Below are 16,035 nucleotides of genomic sequence, written 5' to 3' on the forward strand. Positions count from 1 at the left end.
CTGTTTCTCTTTTTATAAAGAAGTCTACAAAATGTTTCCTTTCAAGATTTTATAAATGTAGCAGTATTTTTTCTTTAAATAATTCAGTTCCACTAAATTTTATGTTAATAGAAAATCCTTTTTTTTTTTTTTTTTGGTATGGCAGAGTCGTTATATTTTTAGTTACTGTTGTATTAGGTTAAGTATATCAGACAAAGCTGCTGCACCTTTTTTTTTTTAAACTAGTTAGTAGGTATGTCCAAAGCCTTGAGGAAAAGAACAGTTTAGTGATCCTTGAGCTTCAGAATATAAACTGATGACCAGATAGGGTGAGAATGTAACTCCTTCATTTCTATGATACGACTTCAGGACTGTAGAGTTGACTGAATTGTTAGTTTCTTAAAATTTTCAATGCAATCTAAGTGTAAGCAGACAACTCTAATACACAAATCATAGCTCTAGATTGAAGTGGTAACTGCATTCTGTATCAGAAAAGCTGATCCTTGTTTTTGCTCAGAAAGTACAATTCATTCACCCCAAGCACTATGTACTGCACTGTTTTGAGGCTTCATCACTTTTTTTTTTTTGCCTTTTCCCAAACATATGCTGTAAATTACATATTTCCAGACTATGATGAGACAGTGCTCCTAAAGTTACATAAATTATCACGATAAAGGGTGCAATTAAAATCAACAAGCAGTTTCAAACAGCATAGAAATCATTAGCTGATTGAAATAAAACTTGCTAAAAGAATTGTTCACTTGCTTTGAAGAATTACCACATCATAATTAGGAATACTTTTCTACATGTTAAGAAAGATGGCAGTTGTCTTTATCTTTTAAGAAATGGAAGAACAGCATTCAGCAGCATATAAGGTTACATAGCTATCCATAGAAAAAGAAGAAAATGTATTTTCAAGGTGCCTATATATACGTTTCATTTCAAAATATGCACTAGAGGATCCACTCAGCAAGAGGGGGAATGTGGACTCATTTCAAGCAGAAAGATTTAAAGTGGGTATTATGCTTTCTGTATAACAGAAGGCAAACCTCTCCAGAAACTTTCTCACAATGATGAAGTAGATTTTATTTGAAACTGCAAAAACATTCCTTCAGCTGTTTGAGAAACAACTCTCTCATTCCAAAGGTAGCTCAACTCAGCTACTTTAATAAACAATAGAACTGATTCGCTGAAGCTCAGTTAAAAAAAAAACAACAAAAACCAAACAAACAAAAAAGCAAAACAACAACATAGAAAAAATAATGCATTTGCTAAAGATCTTTCTACTTATTATGATATTTTCCAAAATAAATTTTAGGAATCTCTCAATATTTCTAAGGCTTAAGAGCACGGTAAGACTGTAACAAATTCCAGTCACAGCAGTATAGAATGCAGAACAAACTAATACTTCTGATCCCAGTAGGGACTGGGTCTTTCAGTATACTAGGTCAGGTGTAGTAATATACTATTGTTAAGAAGATGAAATCATACAACAGCTCTAAAATTGGCCTTTATGAAACATGCAGCATCTAATTTCATGGGAATAACTAGTGTAATTTAAGATGATGATTTTATTAAATGAATTTTGGAAATGACTTGCCCTCTTGAAAGCCATTATTAACTGCCACTATCATACAATACTGCAGTAGCAGTAAGATGCAGAATAAAAGAGCATCCTATGTGCTAATTCAGTCTTTTCAAAGAAGAAGACTTGTTAATTTATGGTACTCTTAATAATGCCTTCAAACATCCTGTTACTGCAGCCAGAGTTTTCCCATCAGAATAAAACAGAGAAGTACCAAATACAGACTTTCATGGGTAAGTAACAGCCTAACTAAGCTAGTGGGCACTGCTACAACAAAACCCTCAAGCACATGCTTAACATTTTACTGAAAAAATAAAAATCAGTACTCTAAATCTACTCTTACGTTAACATATCAGACAAAGAATAAAGCTTAGAAATTCTATAGAAGCCATCATATTTCAGAATTGTAACCTGATGTACCTGTTTTATCTGTTAGCAAATAAACTAATCGTCCCAGCTCTTCTGGTATGGTGCTAGTTCGAACAACTGTTCCAGGAATATTGTCATCTTTCATAATCATCCATCCATAGGCTGCCTTACCCATGTCCAAGTTCACACGTAAACTGCAAAGGAAATGTATACCATAATCAGTGTGAATATTAGGCAAAGCGAAATTTAAAACCATAAAAACAATACTGAAAACTGTTTTTAGAGTTCTTGATAAAAAGGTCTTAAAAGTATACGCAGCAAACATTTTGGAACATCATTGTTATCTGTAGAATACACAGTACGTTAGAAACTCATGTTGCATTCCAGACTTTTAGAAAATACTGCAATGCAAAACAAGTTGATAACATGCCTTATACATGAGGCAGCAAGCAACTCTTTTTGGAGATTATTGTACTTATACTACTACAGTTACACACATGAGAGTGTTATACATTTTATAGACAGGATCAGATTCAAGTTGGTCAATACTGAACAAACTTGTAAAAATGTAAAATGTAAAAATAAAAAATCCATTGTTACATCTCTTCAAATCTGTTTTTAAATGATTGTTTTTCCTTTAGGAAAGTACAGATATATTTGTCAACTTTTTCTCACTGCAACTAATCAGCAGTGCCTCTGTCCTTGCCAAAACATAATTATGGAGGCTCTCAATTGCAAAATGAGAATAGTGCCCAAGCAGCGAAATCTACCTTCCTGTGACAGCATGTGTGCCAGAGTTGCTACTGCCAGCAGTAAAAAGGAGCCTTTGAGTAGCTCTGTTCTAGAAATTTTAGCTTGTAGCAAATTTTGGTAATTACAGTAGTACACAATCACAAGAATTATTTTTTGTTTCAATTTGTCCTGTGCCTGCATGATTTTTTAATACTTTCATTTCTGTGAAGCACAAGAATTAATTGCCCTGGTTGCTAAGTCATTATATACAAGTCTTCACTCACGCTGGTCGGAGACAAATAACATTGCTCTTGCCCCAAATTAAATTTTCTAATTCAAAACCAGGTCATAGAATCATGACCTGGTTGAAAAGGACCACAATGCTCATCCAGTTCCAACCCCCTGCTATGTGCAGGGTCACCAGCCACCAGACCAGGCTGCCCAGAGCCACATCCAGCCTGGCCTTGAATGCCTCCAGGGATGGGGCATCCACAACCTTCTTGGGCAACCTGTTCCAGTGCCTCTCCACCCTCTGAGTGAAAAAATTCCTCCTAATATCCAACCTAAACCTCCCCTGCCTCAGTTTAAAACCATTCCCCTTTGTCCTATCACTGTCCACCCTCACAAACAGCCGTTCCCCTTCCTGTTCATACGCTCCTTTCAAGTACTGGAAGGCCACAATGAGGTCTCTCCAGAGCTTTCTCTTCTCCAAGCCACAGAAGCCCAGTTCCCTCACCCTTTCCTCATAGGAGAGGTGCTCCAGCCCTCTGATCATCTCAGTGCCCTCCTCTGGACCCGCTCCAAGAGCTCCACGTCCTTCCTGTGCTGGGGGCCCCAGGCCTGGACGCAGCACTGCAGATGGGGCCTCACAAGAGCCGAGTAGAGGGGGACAATCACCTCCCTCTTCTTGCTGGCCACCCCTTTTTTAATGCAGCCCAGAACACAGTTGGCCTTCCGGGCTGCAAGCGCACACTGCTGGCTCATGTCCAGCTTCTCGTCCACCAGGACCCCCAAGTCCTTCTCTGCAGGGCTGCTCTCAAGGAGATCTTCCCCCAGTCTGTATAAATACCTAGGATTGCCCTGGCCCAAGTGCAGCACCCTGCACTTGGCCTTATTGAACCTCATGCTACTACAGCAGGAAGAAGACTGAGGAACAGGCACACATTCCTTTCTGTTGACTATACCAGAAATACAGAAAAGACAGATAGATGGTGGCAATGCAAACAACCTGCGGGCAATCTGCCGAAGGTATAGGGCAGAGTCCCAAGTTTAATATCAGGTTTACAATAACATGATTCTTACAATTGTCCAAAGGTATTTCAAGGACAAAATCCTGCTAATGTACATCAGATCAGACCTTTTTTTTTTTTTTCTAAATAAAAATATTTGCAGTAATAAAAAATGGGTTTGTTATATAGCATAACCAAAACTGCAGCTACAGTTTTCATCTCTCCTCTTGCAATTGCAGTGACAGAGTGATTGTGAATTATCTGAGGTAACAGTGGAGATAAAAATCTGATTAAGAGAAATGTATATAACTAGAACTGTGGAAATATCCAGTTTATCCCTCCCTTGATCCATATCCCTCTCTCTGAATACCAAACATCCATATCCCTCTCCTTGAATTTGTGCAGCAGAATAAAATGCATGTTGCAATAGAAGGAAGCCTTTTTGATAAAATATTATTGACCATTAAAGAAGTAAATACCATCTTGAATTACCTCTTACTAGAACACTAAAATCAGCAACAGCAGGAAAATGTGCCTCTACTTGGTAAAGTATCCCAATTACTCCTGGAATAGCACATCTAAGTTCAGACACAAATATATGAAAAAAATCAAGCCAGACAACAGGAAAAGAACTCTATGAGATTCTTTTTAATGAAAATGTTATAGTATAACAATAGTGAAAGCTACAGCTTTACCTTTCCTTAGTCAATACAGAGCCAGCAACAACTACCTGCATTTGTCATACATATGTTTTTTCAACTTACAAACTCAGACAGAACGTACGAACCATTGTCACCAGGCTACACAATGAGACATCTAACAGTCAACAAAAGAAATGACAGAAGATTTACTCCTGTTAGGGACAAGAATCTGCTAATTCGTCAAGTAGAAAGGGCAATCTCTAACTCAAGAAAAAAACAAGAACATACTTTAACAATGGCTAGACATTTGCTCTAGCATGTATTCTATGTGAAGTATGAAAGCTCTCAGGATCCTGTGTCAAAGAGACAGTTGGTCTATAAAGATTTCTTGCCTGGCCTACCAAGATAGTTATTCTGTGATGAAAGCTCTATTTAAGAGTGGCAACCTCAAGCACAAGGCACACAGAGGGAAATCCATATGGCTGCTCTGCCAGTGGAGACCTCACTGCTTAAATGAGATCAAATCACAGAAGTCTCTCAAAGCTTAACAATGCAGTTCGTATCTTCACTTGCATTTTTATAAGCAGGTGTGTTGCCTGATTTTGACATTCTGAATGATTTTAATAATAATTTATCGAATTATTTGATAATTTGAAGGTAAGGGAAAAAAAAAAAAGACACCTCTGCATAAGAAGTGATGAAAAATCTGTAATTCAAAGCCTGGAAACATTTTAGGAATTACCCTATTTTTCTAGCATGCATTGCTAAGTGGAACAGAGTGAATCTGCAATTCACTCTGTGAATGCCTAAATAGCTACTGACATCACTGGTCTTGAGAGACCAGTGATATCTGCACAGTCTTCCATAGCAGCATGAGCATACATTTTCCCCCTGAGCTTGCTAAGTGATAAATTTACTAGATAGCATTGGCAAATCTTGTAAACTTATGGAGAATGTATTTCAAGCAGTGATTTTATTTAAAATCAAGTAATTAAATCATCTGAGTGATACTCAAGGAACTTAGAAACTGCCTTAATGATTCTCCAATTGGCTAGAGTCAATTAAAAAAAAGCTTATTGAGAAATGTGGGACACTCCAAGAAATTCCAGAACATCTGGAAAAAAAAAGTGAATAGCTGAATGTAAACCTAAAGAGGTGTATTCCGTTTTGGACAGTCTGTCAAGGATTTGTTTTCTATACTCTGTTCCCTGTAAATTAAGAAATTCAAACTTTATATGGAAGCAAATTGTAGGGAGACTCTCTATACTATGCTCCCTCCATACAGAAAAAAGAAACCTAAGGAAAAATCAAAATATACTGTAAATATACTGTTTTCTTAAGGGCAAAACATTTCTTGAGATTGGGGTGTTCAAAACATCCTGTGCATAATTGTTCTATTTTATCACCCATGAAGAGCTAAGCTAAGCTCTACATATTGATTTACTACTTTCTCTCCATTTGACTTAATTCCTTGCAGGCTACTGAATGCATACCTTGTCTTCCCAATTTTATTTACGACATTGCTTTTATGTTTATACTTCTAAAGTCTGACGTGCTCCATCACCCACCACTCTACAGTCATATTCAGAATGCAGCATGGACAAACAGCTGATCCCTGGAGGATAAAAAAAGAAATGTTCCTCTTTCCGTTAATTATAGGACAGGATGTACAGAGATCAGTTAAATTCTGCTAACAGTTAGTCATTCCTTTCTGGTGATCTGCACCAAAGCTGTCTGGAGATGTAAAATTATTTTTACTGCATATCTGGATTCTCCTTGTCCCGCAAACCAAAAAAAAAACAAAATCAAAGAAGCTCCATATTCAGAATCTTTCTGAATTCTCTAAAACCATCAATCAACAGATCTCCTGCACGAATGCAGATAGGCTTTGCCTTTCCCAGTCAATCCTACCCTCCCACATTCAATTCCTTTACCTGTACAGCAAAGCTCATTATTCACCCCATATAGCTATTTTAGAAATAATGACTGGACACAACACCTGGTGCTCCAGCTTCATTAGTCTTGCAATTTTAATTGCCAAGAGTTTACACTTCAAACACAGTCCTAAGAATAAGTTATTTCCATGCCTAGCTCCCAGAGGAAAGTAAGAAATGTACTAATATCTGAACATCATCATGACTGGAGTTGTTAAATTTGCTGACAGTCTAAGAAACAGCTGTGTATATACACAATCTGAGCTGAAGAAAAATTGATATAGGAATAGATAAACATAAAGTGGAAAAAAGTACTCTCTGTTGGATACTTGTCTCATCTTCTATGGCGGTATTTCTGCATTGCTTATTATCTTCCACATATAATTGAAAAACTGAATTAGGCCTATCCTAGAAATTATTTTTGCATAAGAACTACTCTGTAAGTCCATTAGGACACACAAATTGCTTTCCTAAGAATTCAAAATGAAAAAAAAGTTACTTTTTGAGTGGCACATGATGATTTGCCACTATAGAGTCAAATTTACTCACACTGTATGCTCTTAGAATCACAGAATTGTTTGAGTTGGAAGGCACCTTTAAAGATCATCTACTCCTGCAATTCCCTTGCAATGAACTGGGACACCTATAGATAGATCAGGTTACTCAGAGCCTCGTCCAGCCTGACCTTGAATGTCTCCAAGGATGGGGCATCCACCACCACTCTGGGCAACCTGTTCCAATGCCTCACTACCTTGATCATAAAAAAAAAAATTGTTTTCCTTATGTCCAGTTTAAATCTCCCCTGCTCTAATTTGAAACCATTTCTCCTTGCCCTGTCGCAGCAGGCCCTGCTAAAGAGTCCATCCCCTTCTTTCTTACAACTTCACGTTAGACACTGAAAGGTTACTATAATGTTTCCCCAGAGCTTTCTCTTTTCCAGGCTGAACAGCCCCAGTCTCTCAGCCTGTCCTAACAGGGGAGGTGTTCCATGCCTTGGCTCATTTCTGTGGCCCTCCTCTGGATGCACTCCAAAATGTCCACATCTCTCCTGTACTGAGGATTCCACATCTGGACACAGTACTCAAGGTGAGTTGCTGGATGCAGTGCTGTTGCATTCAGTAACAAAGATCTCTCTGTCTTTTAATAATTTTAAAAAGTTTGGACTTATTTATTATGGAATTTATTACTTTTATTTATAACAGAAGAACACAGTGAAAAACAAGTGATCATTTATACTCTTAGCTCAGTTTTCCCTTGCTGTCTTTGACGATGAAGAGTATCTTTAAATACACCTCACCCATCACTTGAATGTAGCTCGTTTAGCCTCTACACATGGATTATTTGCTTAAATAATCAAAGGGTGGCAATGACAACACAACCCAAACAACATCATGATGCAAACAGAAAGGGAGTTATGGCAATGATAGTGTTTGGAGAAATATCACAACACTGAAACATGGGTGTGTAAATAAAACCAGGAGCCACTCACAGAATCATAGGATCAATTAAGTTAGAAAGAAAGATCACTAAGATTATCTACTCCAACCCTAAGTTCATCACTACCACGTCACACAGTGAGACATCCACACTTTTCTTGACAACCTCCAGGGATGGTGACTATACCACCTCCCTGGGCAACGTCTTCTCACCACTCTTTCAGAGAATAAATTTTTCCTAATAACCAACCTGAAACTGAAAAAACCCTGCCAAAATTTGAAGCCTTTACTTTTTGTCCTATTGCTTGGTACTTGGGAGAAGAGGCTGACCCTGTCCTCGCTACAACCTCCTCTCTAGTAATAGAGAGTCTTCCCTGAGCCTCCTCTTCTCCAGACTAAACAACCCCAGTTCCCTCAGCCTCTCCTCTTTAAGACTTGTGCTCCAGACCCCCCCATTGGCTCACTGCCCTTGTCTGGACTTACTCCAGAGGGCCTCAGTGAGGGCCCAAAACTGAACACGTACTTGAGATGTGGCCTCACAAGTGCAAAGCACAGAGGGACAACCGCCTCCCCAGTGCTGCTGACTACACTATTTCTGACACAAGCCAGGATGCCATTGGCCTTCTTGGCCACCTGGGCACACTGCTGGCTCGTGTTCAGCTGGCCGTCAGCTAACACCCACAGATCCTCTTCCTCTGTGCAGTTTTCCAGCCACTCTGTTCCAAGCCTCTCGCAGTGTGTGGGGTTTTTGAAACCAGAATGCAGGACTCGGCACTGGATCTTGTTAAAGCTCATACAGTTGGCTTCAGCCCATCAATCCAGCCTGTCCAGATCACTTGGTAGGGCATTCCTACCCTCAGGCAGATGGACAGTTCCTCCCAACTTGGTGTCATCGGTAAACTTACTCAGGGTGCACTTAATTCCCTTGCCCAGATCATCAGTAAAGATGAGTCAACATAATAGAGTCAGCCCCAATACTGACCCCCGAGGAACACCACTATGTGTCTGGTTGCCAGCTGGACTGGTCAAAGGAAATTGAAAGGAAATGGAAAGTCCACAAACTCCACCAGATTTGCTAGAAACTTTTCTGCATCATTACAACAAAACCAGCTGCTCTTAAAACAGGAAAGTACTATAAAGTACAAGTCCTTAAGACTCTTACTGAGTACCAAACTGGTCAAAAAATTTAAGAGTCAGCTGCTAACTGTGGGTAGTCACTGGACTGATGTATCTGAAAGTTCCAGAGAACATCTAAAATTAATAGACACCTTTATCTAAACACTGGGAATTTTAACAGAAGACAGTATTTCCATTTTGCAAAGGCAATACTCACTCAGAAACAAATAAAAATAAAAATAAAATCATTTCAGAGTCAGTGTTCTAACTACTCTATCCACAGCGGACATGATTACACAGATGGATATTATTTCCTGTTCCAGTTTATCTGCAATTTGAATATACAGTACTCATGCTTAATGAATTAATTAATTCACGGCAAGTCTCTATTTGGTTACACCTGCTAAAAGTCTTGCCATTGCAAAAGTGCATTCAATCTAAATTAATCATAGCTGTAGTAAAAATAAAGCCAGTAGTAGAGAAATTGAACATTTTCAGTGCTAAGGCAGTAAAGAAATCAAATTCTAAAATACACCAAGCACTTCATTCAAATGCATGTTTCCTAAAACCACATTCTCAAATATACCAAGATTGTATCCTTATTAATACATTTATGCTAGCAAAGGATTAGATATCCTGATTACTCCAGCAAGATGAACATTATACAAAAAGAATACAACAGTATTGTTTTCTGGATAGTGATACCTCAAGAATCAGCAGATTTGTTGGCACCTTCTCCTTCAGCTTCCTGATAAGATCAATTTCCTTCACAATGAGCAGTGAGTATAAATTTCAGCAAAGCCACATTCAGTGAAATTAGACATCTGTGTTTTTCTTTCACTCTTATACATACCTGATGGGGATGATATAGGAAAACAGGAGGAGGAACCGGAAAAGGTTGCGATACCATGGGCCTACAAATCCTTGCAAGGTTACCATAACAACTGATAATGCAACTAAAGCCAAAAACAGTGCCTTGGTCAGTTGATTCAACTCCAGGTCCAGCAAGCCAACCTAAAGGAAGAAGTAAAAATCAGGTAAGTCATGAGTGTTGCTTTTTCTCATTGACTCTTTAGCAGTGCAAACAACTAGCTATTACCAGGTGGTTTTCTTTTGTACCAGCTAAAAAACCACACACTGGTAACAAATAACTACATTTTGATAACTGAATTGATTGTTGTTCCCATGCCTGCATCTAATAGATGTCCCATGGCTCCAGGACAGTAACAACACCCAAAATCAGCGTGAACCATCTCAGTCAGACCATTTGAATTTCTTCATATTCAACCTATACTTCCCCCTGTCCTCTGATCCAGGAGAGGAACAGAGGAGGGGAAGAAAAGAAGATGATGAAGAACAAATGAACAGAAACAATTTTCTTCTGTCGTGTATGCAGCAAAAATCCTAGCAGCACATTTTATGTTTGTAGGGTGGCCACTGCTTGTTTACTGCTGGAAGATAAAACCATGGTAGAATCAAGAATAAATGGACAAATAGAGCTGAGCATTATCTTGTTCATACTGTGAGCATACTGTAACTTGTAGTTATATTCCCATACCAGTCTGTAAGTCCAAACCCATCTCATCAAAACTATTTTTGATTACATTCTGAATAATTGAAAGTTTTGTAAGTTAAAAATGGCATAACCATTCTCAAACCAAAATAGAAAGAACAGAACTTTAACTTTTCCTGAGTAAAAAGATATTTAATTTACAAATACTGCAGTGAAAACATTGAGTTGCTATATTTCATCCACTGTTTCCCATGAAAAAGTATTTCAAACTATGCAACTAAGACTCTCACCATTTCAATAATGTATACTGTAAGGTAAGTATTTATACTCCACTTTTTGAGAAGTTCTTGTAGTCAGTAAAATATGTGGGAAAATTATGTGAAGAGCTTCCTAGGCCCTGTCACAGATGCCCTTTTATCTCCAAGTCCCGCCAGTAAGACCAGTAAAACATAACACTTCCTTAGATAACAAACCATTTAAATACAGTTCTTACAAATGTCAGCAATCTTGCTTATACATGGGCGGTCCCTTCCCTAGAGAACCAGGCAGCTGAAGACCACAGCGGCTGATTTATCAGCTGCATTTAGAAAGCAGCACAACGAGGACAAATATCTTGCAATTTCCGCTGCTTCAACTACTACATAGTTTATGCTTGAATTATTGAGAAAAATAGGTTTTTGGATTAAAATGAAGAAAAATTAAGCCAGGGAAGTAGAGCATGTTTCAAAGCCCAGATCTTTTTGCGTTGACAAAGGCAGCCTAAGTTTCAGGCCTCGCTGAGGATCAGATGAAGTCATTATTCATTCAGTCAGGGAAAAAAGACTCAATTACCTCAACCTAAAGATGCTATCAATGAATGCAAAGTGCATATTTTACTCTATTCATCCAAATCCCATTAAAAAGTGAAAGGAATGATTTAATCTGGCCTTCCAGAGTTGGTCTTTTTTTTTTGTAATAAAATAAAGAATCACTGTCTTGCAATATGCATAACCACTACCTCACACTTTTTTTTTTTTTTTTTTCCTGCATCATAGTACTGAAAGCTTATCTTTCCCCTAACCCCAGTAATGTTCCCCCCCTTCATCACTCCCTGTAAAAACCACACCCCGTAAGAGAAAGGAATAAAGAGCTTCTTTGGAAAGAATGCCACTTTTGGGACAGAAACATCACATGTAGTTCACTGCACACTGATACGTAGCTAATTCAAAGCATTAATACCTTTTTAATTAATGAAGACACGTACACTTATGTTTGGAATCAACAAAAGTGTTTCTGGAGGGGTATGAAGAGGATAAAAACTTGATGATGAAAATTTTTCATGGAACAAATCTCTTCTCCCAGAACATTTGTCCCAGAACATTTAGTATAGAACACAGTACTGCCCATATAGTTTTATCATTTTTTTTATCATTTACTATAGCAAGTGAAAGCAATTGCAAACCCCTGCTTAAAGTGTTAAAGAAAAGAAGCTTTATTAGAAATGCATTCTTCTTTTCTCAAAAACTTGTTATTATAATGTACTGAAATCAACTTAATTCTGTGTCTGTCCACTTAGACAACTTCTGCAACCTAACCAGTGAAAGTATCAAATTATCAATTTTTCAAGTAGAAATGCATTAATATTCTCTAAAATTCACCTCAATATTGGCAAAGAATATGAATGAACTCTGTTGTTATTTTATCAAACCATCTGCATGCTATATCATCCTACTGAAAATAATCATGACCAGAATAATTATGACTACATAAGGAACCGATGAGTTAAGAACTGGAGTAATTTTCCACATTTATTGCTATTTCTCATACTAACAATTTTTTTTTCTACTTGTCATAACATTTGTTCTGTTTGAAACAACTGCGTTAACAAAATTACACACGGCTGGAAATTTTAATCTCCAAGGGGAAATTTGTACATAATGTCTAAAACAGCCACAATAGTTTTGCAAAGGGGCTGCACTATCATAATGAACCCAATAATTGCCTGTATCATTTAAAATGCTACTAATGGCAACAACTGCAAATCCATTTAGCTCCTTTTTAATTTATGTGGGAAGTTTTAAATAGCTGATGGTACTCAGTAAAATAATGGCTAACAGCACCAGTAAAAAGTATGGCATTGCCTACTTGTACCAAATCCAAAAAAAGCTACTAGTTTTTAAAATACAGCATTTGGAATCAGGAAATTATTAGGACACTGAGCTTTGTGCTTTGGACTACAATGCTGAAATTATCATTCTATAAAAAAAAGCCCACCTTAATTAGCAGAAGTTGAAAGCAACAACAAATCTTTCTGACTTCTGAATAGAACTCGCACAGCAATATTGCTATTGCTGCCCTAGGTGCTTAACTTCCAGGAAGGGTTTTGTTCTGAAGCTGTTATTGCAGTAACAGAAAAACTCTAACATGAAAAGTACATGACTTGGAAATTTAGGAAGATATATATTTTTAATGCTGGAATATTAAAAAGCAAACTTTGATAATTAAATGATGCATTACTGACAGTAAAGATTTCTCACAAGGTCTAAACTGTAACTGAATTAAAATGACTGCACTGAAGTGCACATGATACTTGCTGATACACTGTTGGTTTATTTTAAGCAAACAAACCAAAACACCCTACTTAAATACTAGCGAAGTATTAAGAGAGAACCATGGCATCCCTGCCCTAACCTCCTCCCCAAGGGTAACCTATTTTGGTATATCTGTCTGGTTCTGCACTGACAAACACCACGCTGAATAGAATGAAACTGTATTGTATATCTGATTTTGGTTTCAATTTGCACTATGAACATCAAAATGTTTCTTAGTATTCTTTAAGGAATACTCTGAACTTTTACATTATTCAGACTGAATACCTGTCAATTATTTATGTTTTCATTAATTGCAATTAATTACAAATAGTTTTTCTCTCTGGCTAAGAATACTGATTCAGAACACTTTTTCACTTTTAAAAAACGTGCATATAGATTAATATACACAGTTAGCTACTTATATCTGAAGCTCTATGGCTTTTGTTCCCATCTGTTAAAATTCTTCTTAATATCCCTAGGAATAACGGATTACTAACCTGAGCTTAATGGTTGAATAAAAAAAACAAACCCATCATTATCTGTTTACCTTAATTTTTGACACTATAAACATACATCAAATTTAGAATCAGCCAATGTTTCTTCTAATTCCTTATTTCTACAGGTATTTCTGTGATTTAAATTCTTGGCTGCTCAGCAATCTGAGAGCTCACACTGGGCTAGCACAACTATCATTCATAAAAGTACAAGTGAATTTGTGTTTAGAAAACATCTTTCCTGAGTTGATTATACTCAGCTAATGGTACGACAAGTGTTTCCTTACAGGGATGTCTTGATCAATGTAAAAAAAAAACATTCTAAAACCAGGTTTGTTATATTTTATATCAGTAACTTATTCTTTTAAGCAGTAGGTACAAAGTAGGAAAAGCAAAGCAAACAGTGAAACACATAAAGTGACCATTTAGTGAAAAATGTCACTTTCACATGCTATTTCTTAGGTTCTTTTTCAAACTTCCTTATCACATGTTTGGTTATGACAGCAAACATGCCCAAAGCTGAAAACACCTTTTTGAAGCACTGAAAACATCTTACACATTTTATTCCTTTTTGAATCAGAGCAGTAATTGTGGTGCTGTGTATGTCCAGGCAGGAGGGGGAATGCTCTACTCGACTCAGGAGAACTGAAATAAACTTTAGCAATTTAGTCCACTCCAGTGGTTATGCTAAAGCAATAACCAGGAAACGGTTCATTTGATTCCAATAACATTTTCTGTTTCCTTTGGCAGAAAAATATATATATATATATATATATAATAAAAAAAATAATATATATATATATATATATGTATTTCTCATACTAGCTTTAATACAACCCAATGTCACTTCAACCAAACTAAATTATTTGCACTATATTAATTCTGCAGGCTCCCAGAACAAGTTCTATAACATCTTAAAATTCACCCTTCTGACTTGCTTTCACTTACTTTAGCAAGCTATTCATAACCTCGTATCTACTTTTGAAATTTGAAATAAACTGATTACTTTAGATAAACAATTCTATTCTGTAGCTAGCTATATCTATAATGCTAAGAGAAAACTGAAACTTCAGCATTTCCTCCCTCTCTGTTTCTTCCAGTCATCTATCCTGTACTGCCACAAATCTACACTGTCAGTATAAGCATCTCGTTTGGATACAGAAAGTGAAACTTCAAATTCCTCTCCAGATCGTCGTGGTGCTCTCTCCAGCTGAGTGCAGTACTACAGAACCTGCAAATCAGACATACGCACAACTTCCCATAGACAGTGAACTGGGTTCTGCTCATTTGGGCAAGGACTGGCACAGACTTCACAATATGCTTAAGTGTGTTTTCTCTTTCAAACGTGTTCTGACACACTAGTGACTCATGGTACCTGTAGTAGAATATTATGTTTCAGCAGACTGGAATGAGAAACTGAAGGCGACTCATTCTTAAATCTGCTGGACTGTAAAATAACCCATTCACTCCTCATCAACACTTATACAACTGGTCTACGTTTAGCACTATCCCACCATCTCTGAATGTCCTTAAACTCCTATCACTTTTTAAAATTAATCTATATATCTAACAGTGAAGCTAAACAGCTATTCTTTGCTTACTTCAGTATTTTACTCTGATGTGACTGAAGTCTAAGAATTGCTGAAGTTAAAGAAATGCCATGTACAGTTTGGTCAGCAGAGGGGGCTCAAGACTGGCAGTAGCAGTTTAAGGAGTTTAAGGAGCTCAGGTGGTGCAGTGCAGTACCAGTTGTACCTTAACAGGGTGACCTGTATTTCTCTACAATCTTACCAGTCCAACAGTATTTACCCCCTGAAATGCCTAATAATATCGAGATGTATTTTAACAATTCAGGTTAAATGGAAACCACAGCATTTCCTTCTAAGCAAAAAGTTTAGTATTTCGTGTACCTTCATATAGTTACCATCTTAAGTCATCTGAGAATGCTGTGTGACCACTCGTTTTCTACCCTCACAATGTGTTTGTCACACACAATAACAACGAATGAAAGCATCCACACTACTACTGAATGCTACTAAAAAACCTGAAAATTTTAATGGCTTCTTATACTCTCGCACGTTCATACAGGAATTGTGCTGTGTTAGTCAAATACTAGCCTCTATTGCAATATTTTTTTCAAGATGCCCATTAATTTAGAATATTTCATTAACTTAAGCCAACTGGTGATATTGCAGACCTCAACAACCAAAATAATTCATACAGTGAAACTGTTCCACATCCACTTTTTTAATTTAAAACAAGAACAGTAACAGGTACTACTTCCTTGAAGAAAAATGATTATAAAGGGGATTAAATAGAAACTTTACTTTGCGTAAATTTTGGGAAGTCTTAGTATATCCATACATCAGATCATGCATATCAGTCAAAAAGTATTTTTCAAACAGAAAATCGCACACTTAATAAATGGTATCAGAAT

The 16,035-nt window shown here is 37.1% G+C and overlaps 1 protein-coding gene across 4 annotated transcripts in view; it reads right to left on the reverse strand.

The window, feature by feature from the left end:
- Positions 1 to 16,035, reverse strand: part of ATP9B (ATPase phospholipid transporting 9B) — a 153,955-nt gene that overhangs the window by 38,374 nt on the left and 99,546 nt on the right. For all 4 annotated transcript variants that reach the window (XM_085220099.1, XM_085220097.1, XM_085220098.1 and 1 more), the window contains exons 12-13: positions 9,875 to 10,035; positions 1,985 to 2,127 (exon numbers count right to left, since the gene is read on the reverse strand). In XM_085220099.1, coding sequence (XP_085076225.1) covers positions 1,985 to 2,127; positions 9,875 to 10,035 — 304 coding nt within the window. The remainder of the gene's footprint in view (positions 1 to 1,984; positions 2,128 to 9,874; positions 10,036 to 16,035) is intronic.

This window comes from Meleagris gallopavo, chromosome 3 (genome assembly GCF_905368555.1).
Source record: "Meleagris gallopavo chromosome 3, MGAL_WU_HG_1.1, whole genome shotgun sequence".
Classification (NCBI taxonomy): Eukaryota; Metazoa; Chordata; class Aves; order Galliformes; family Phasianidae; genus Meleagris; species Meleagris gallopavo.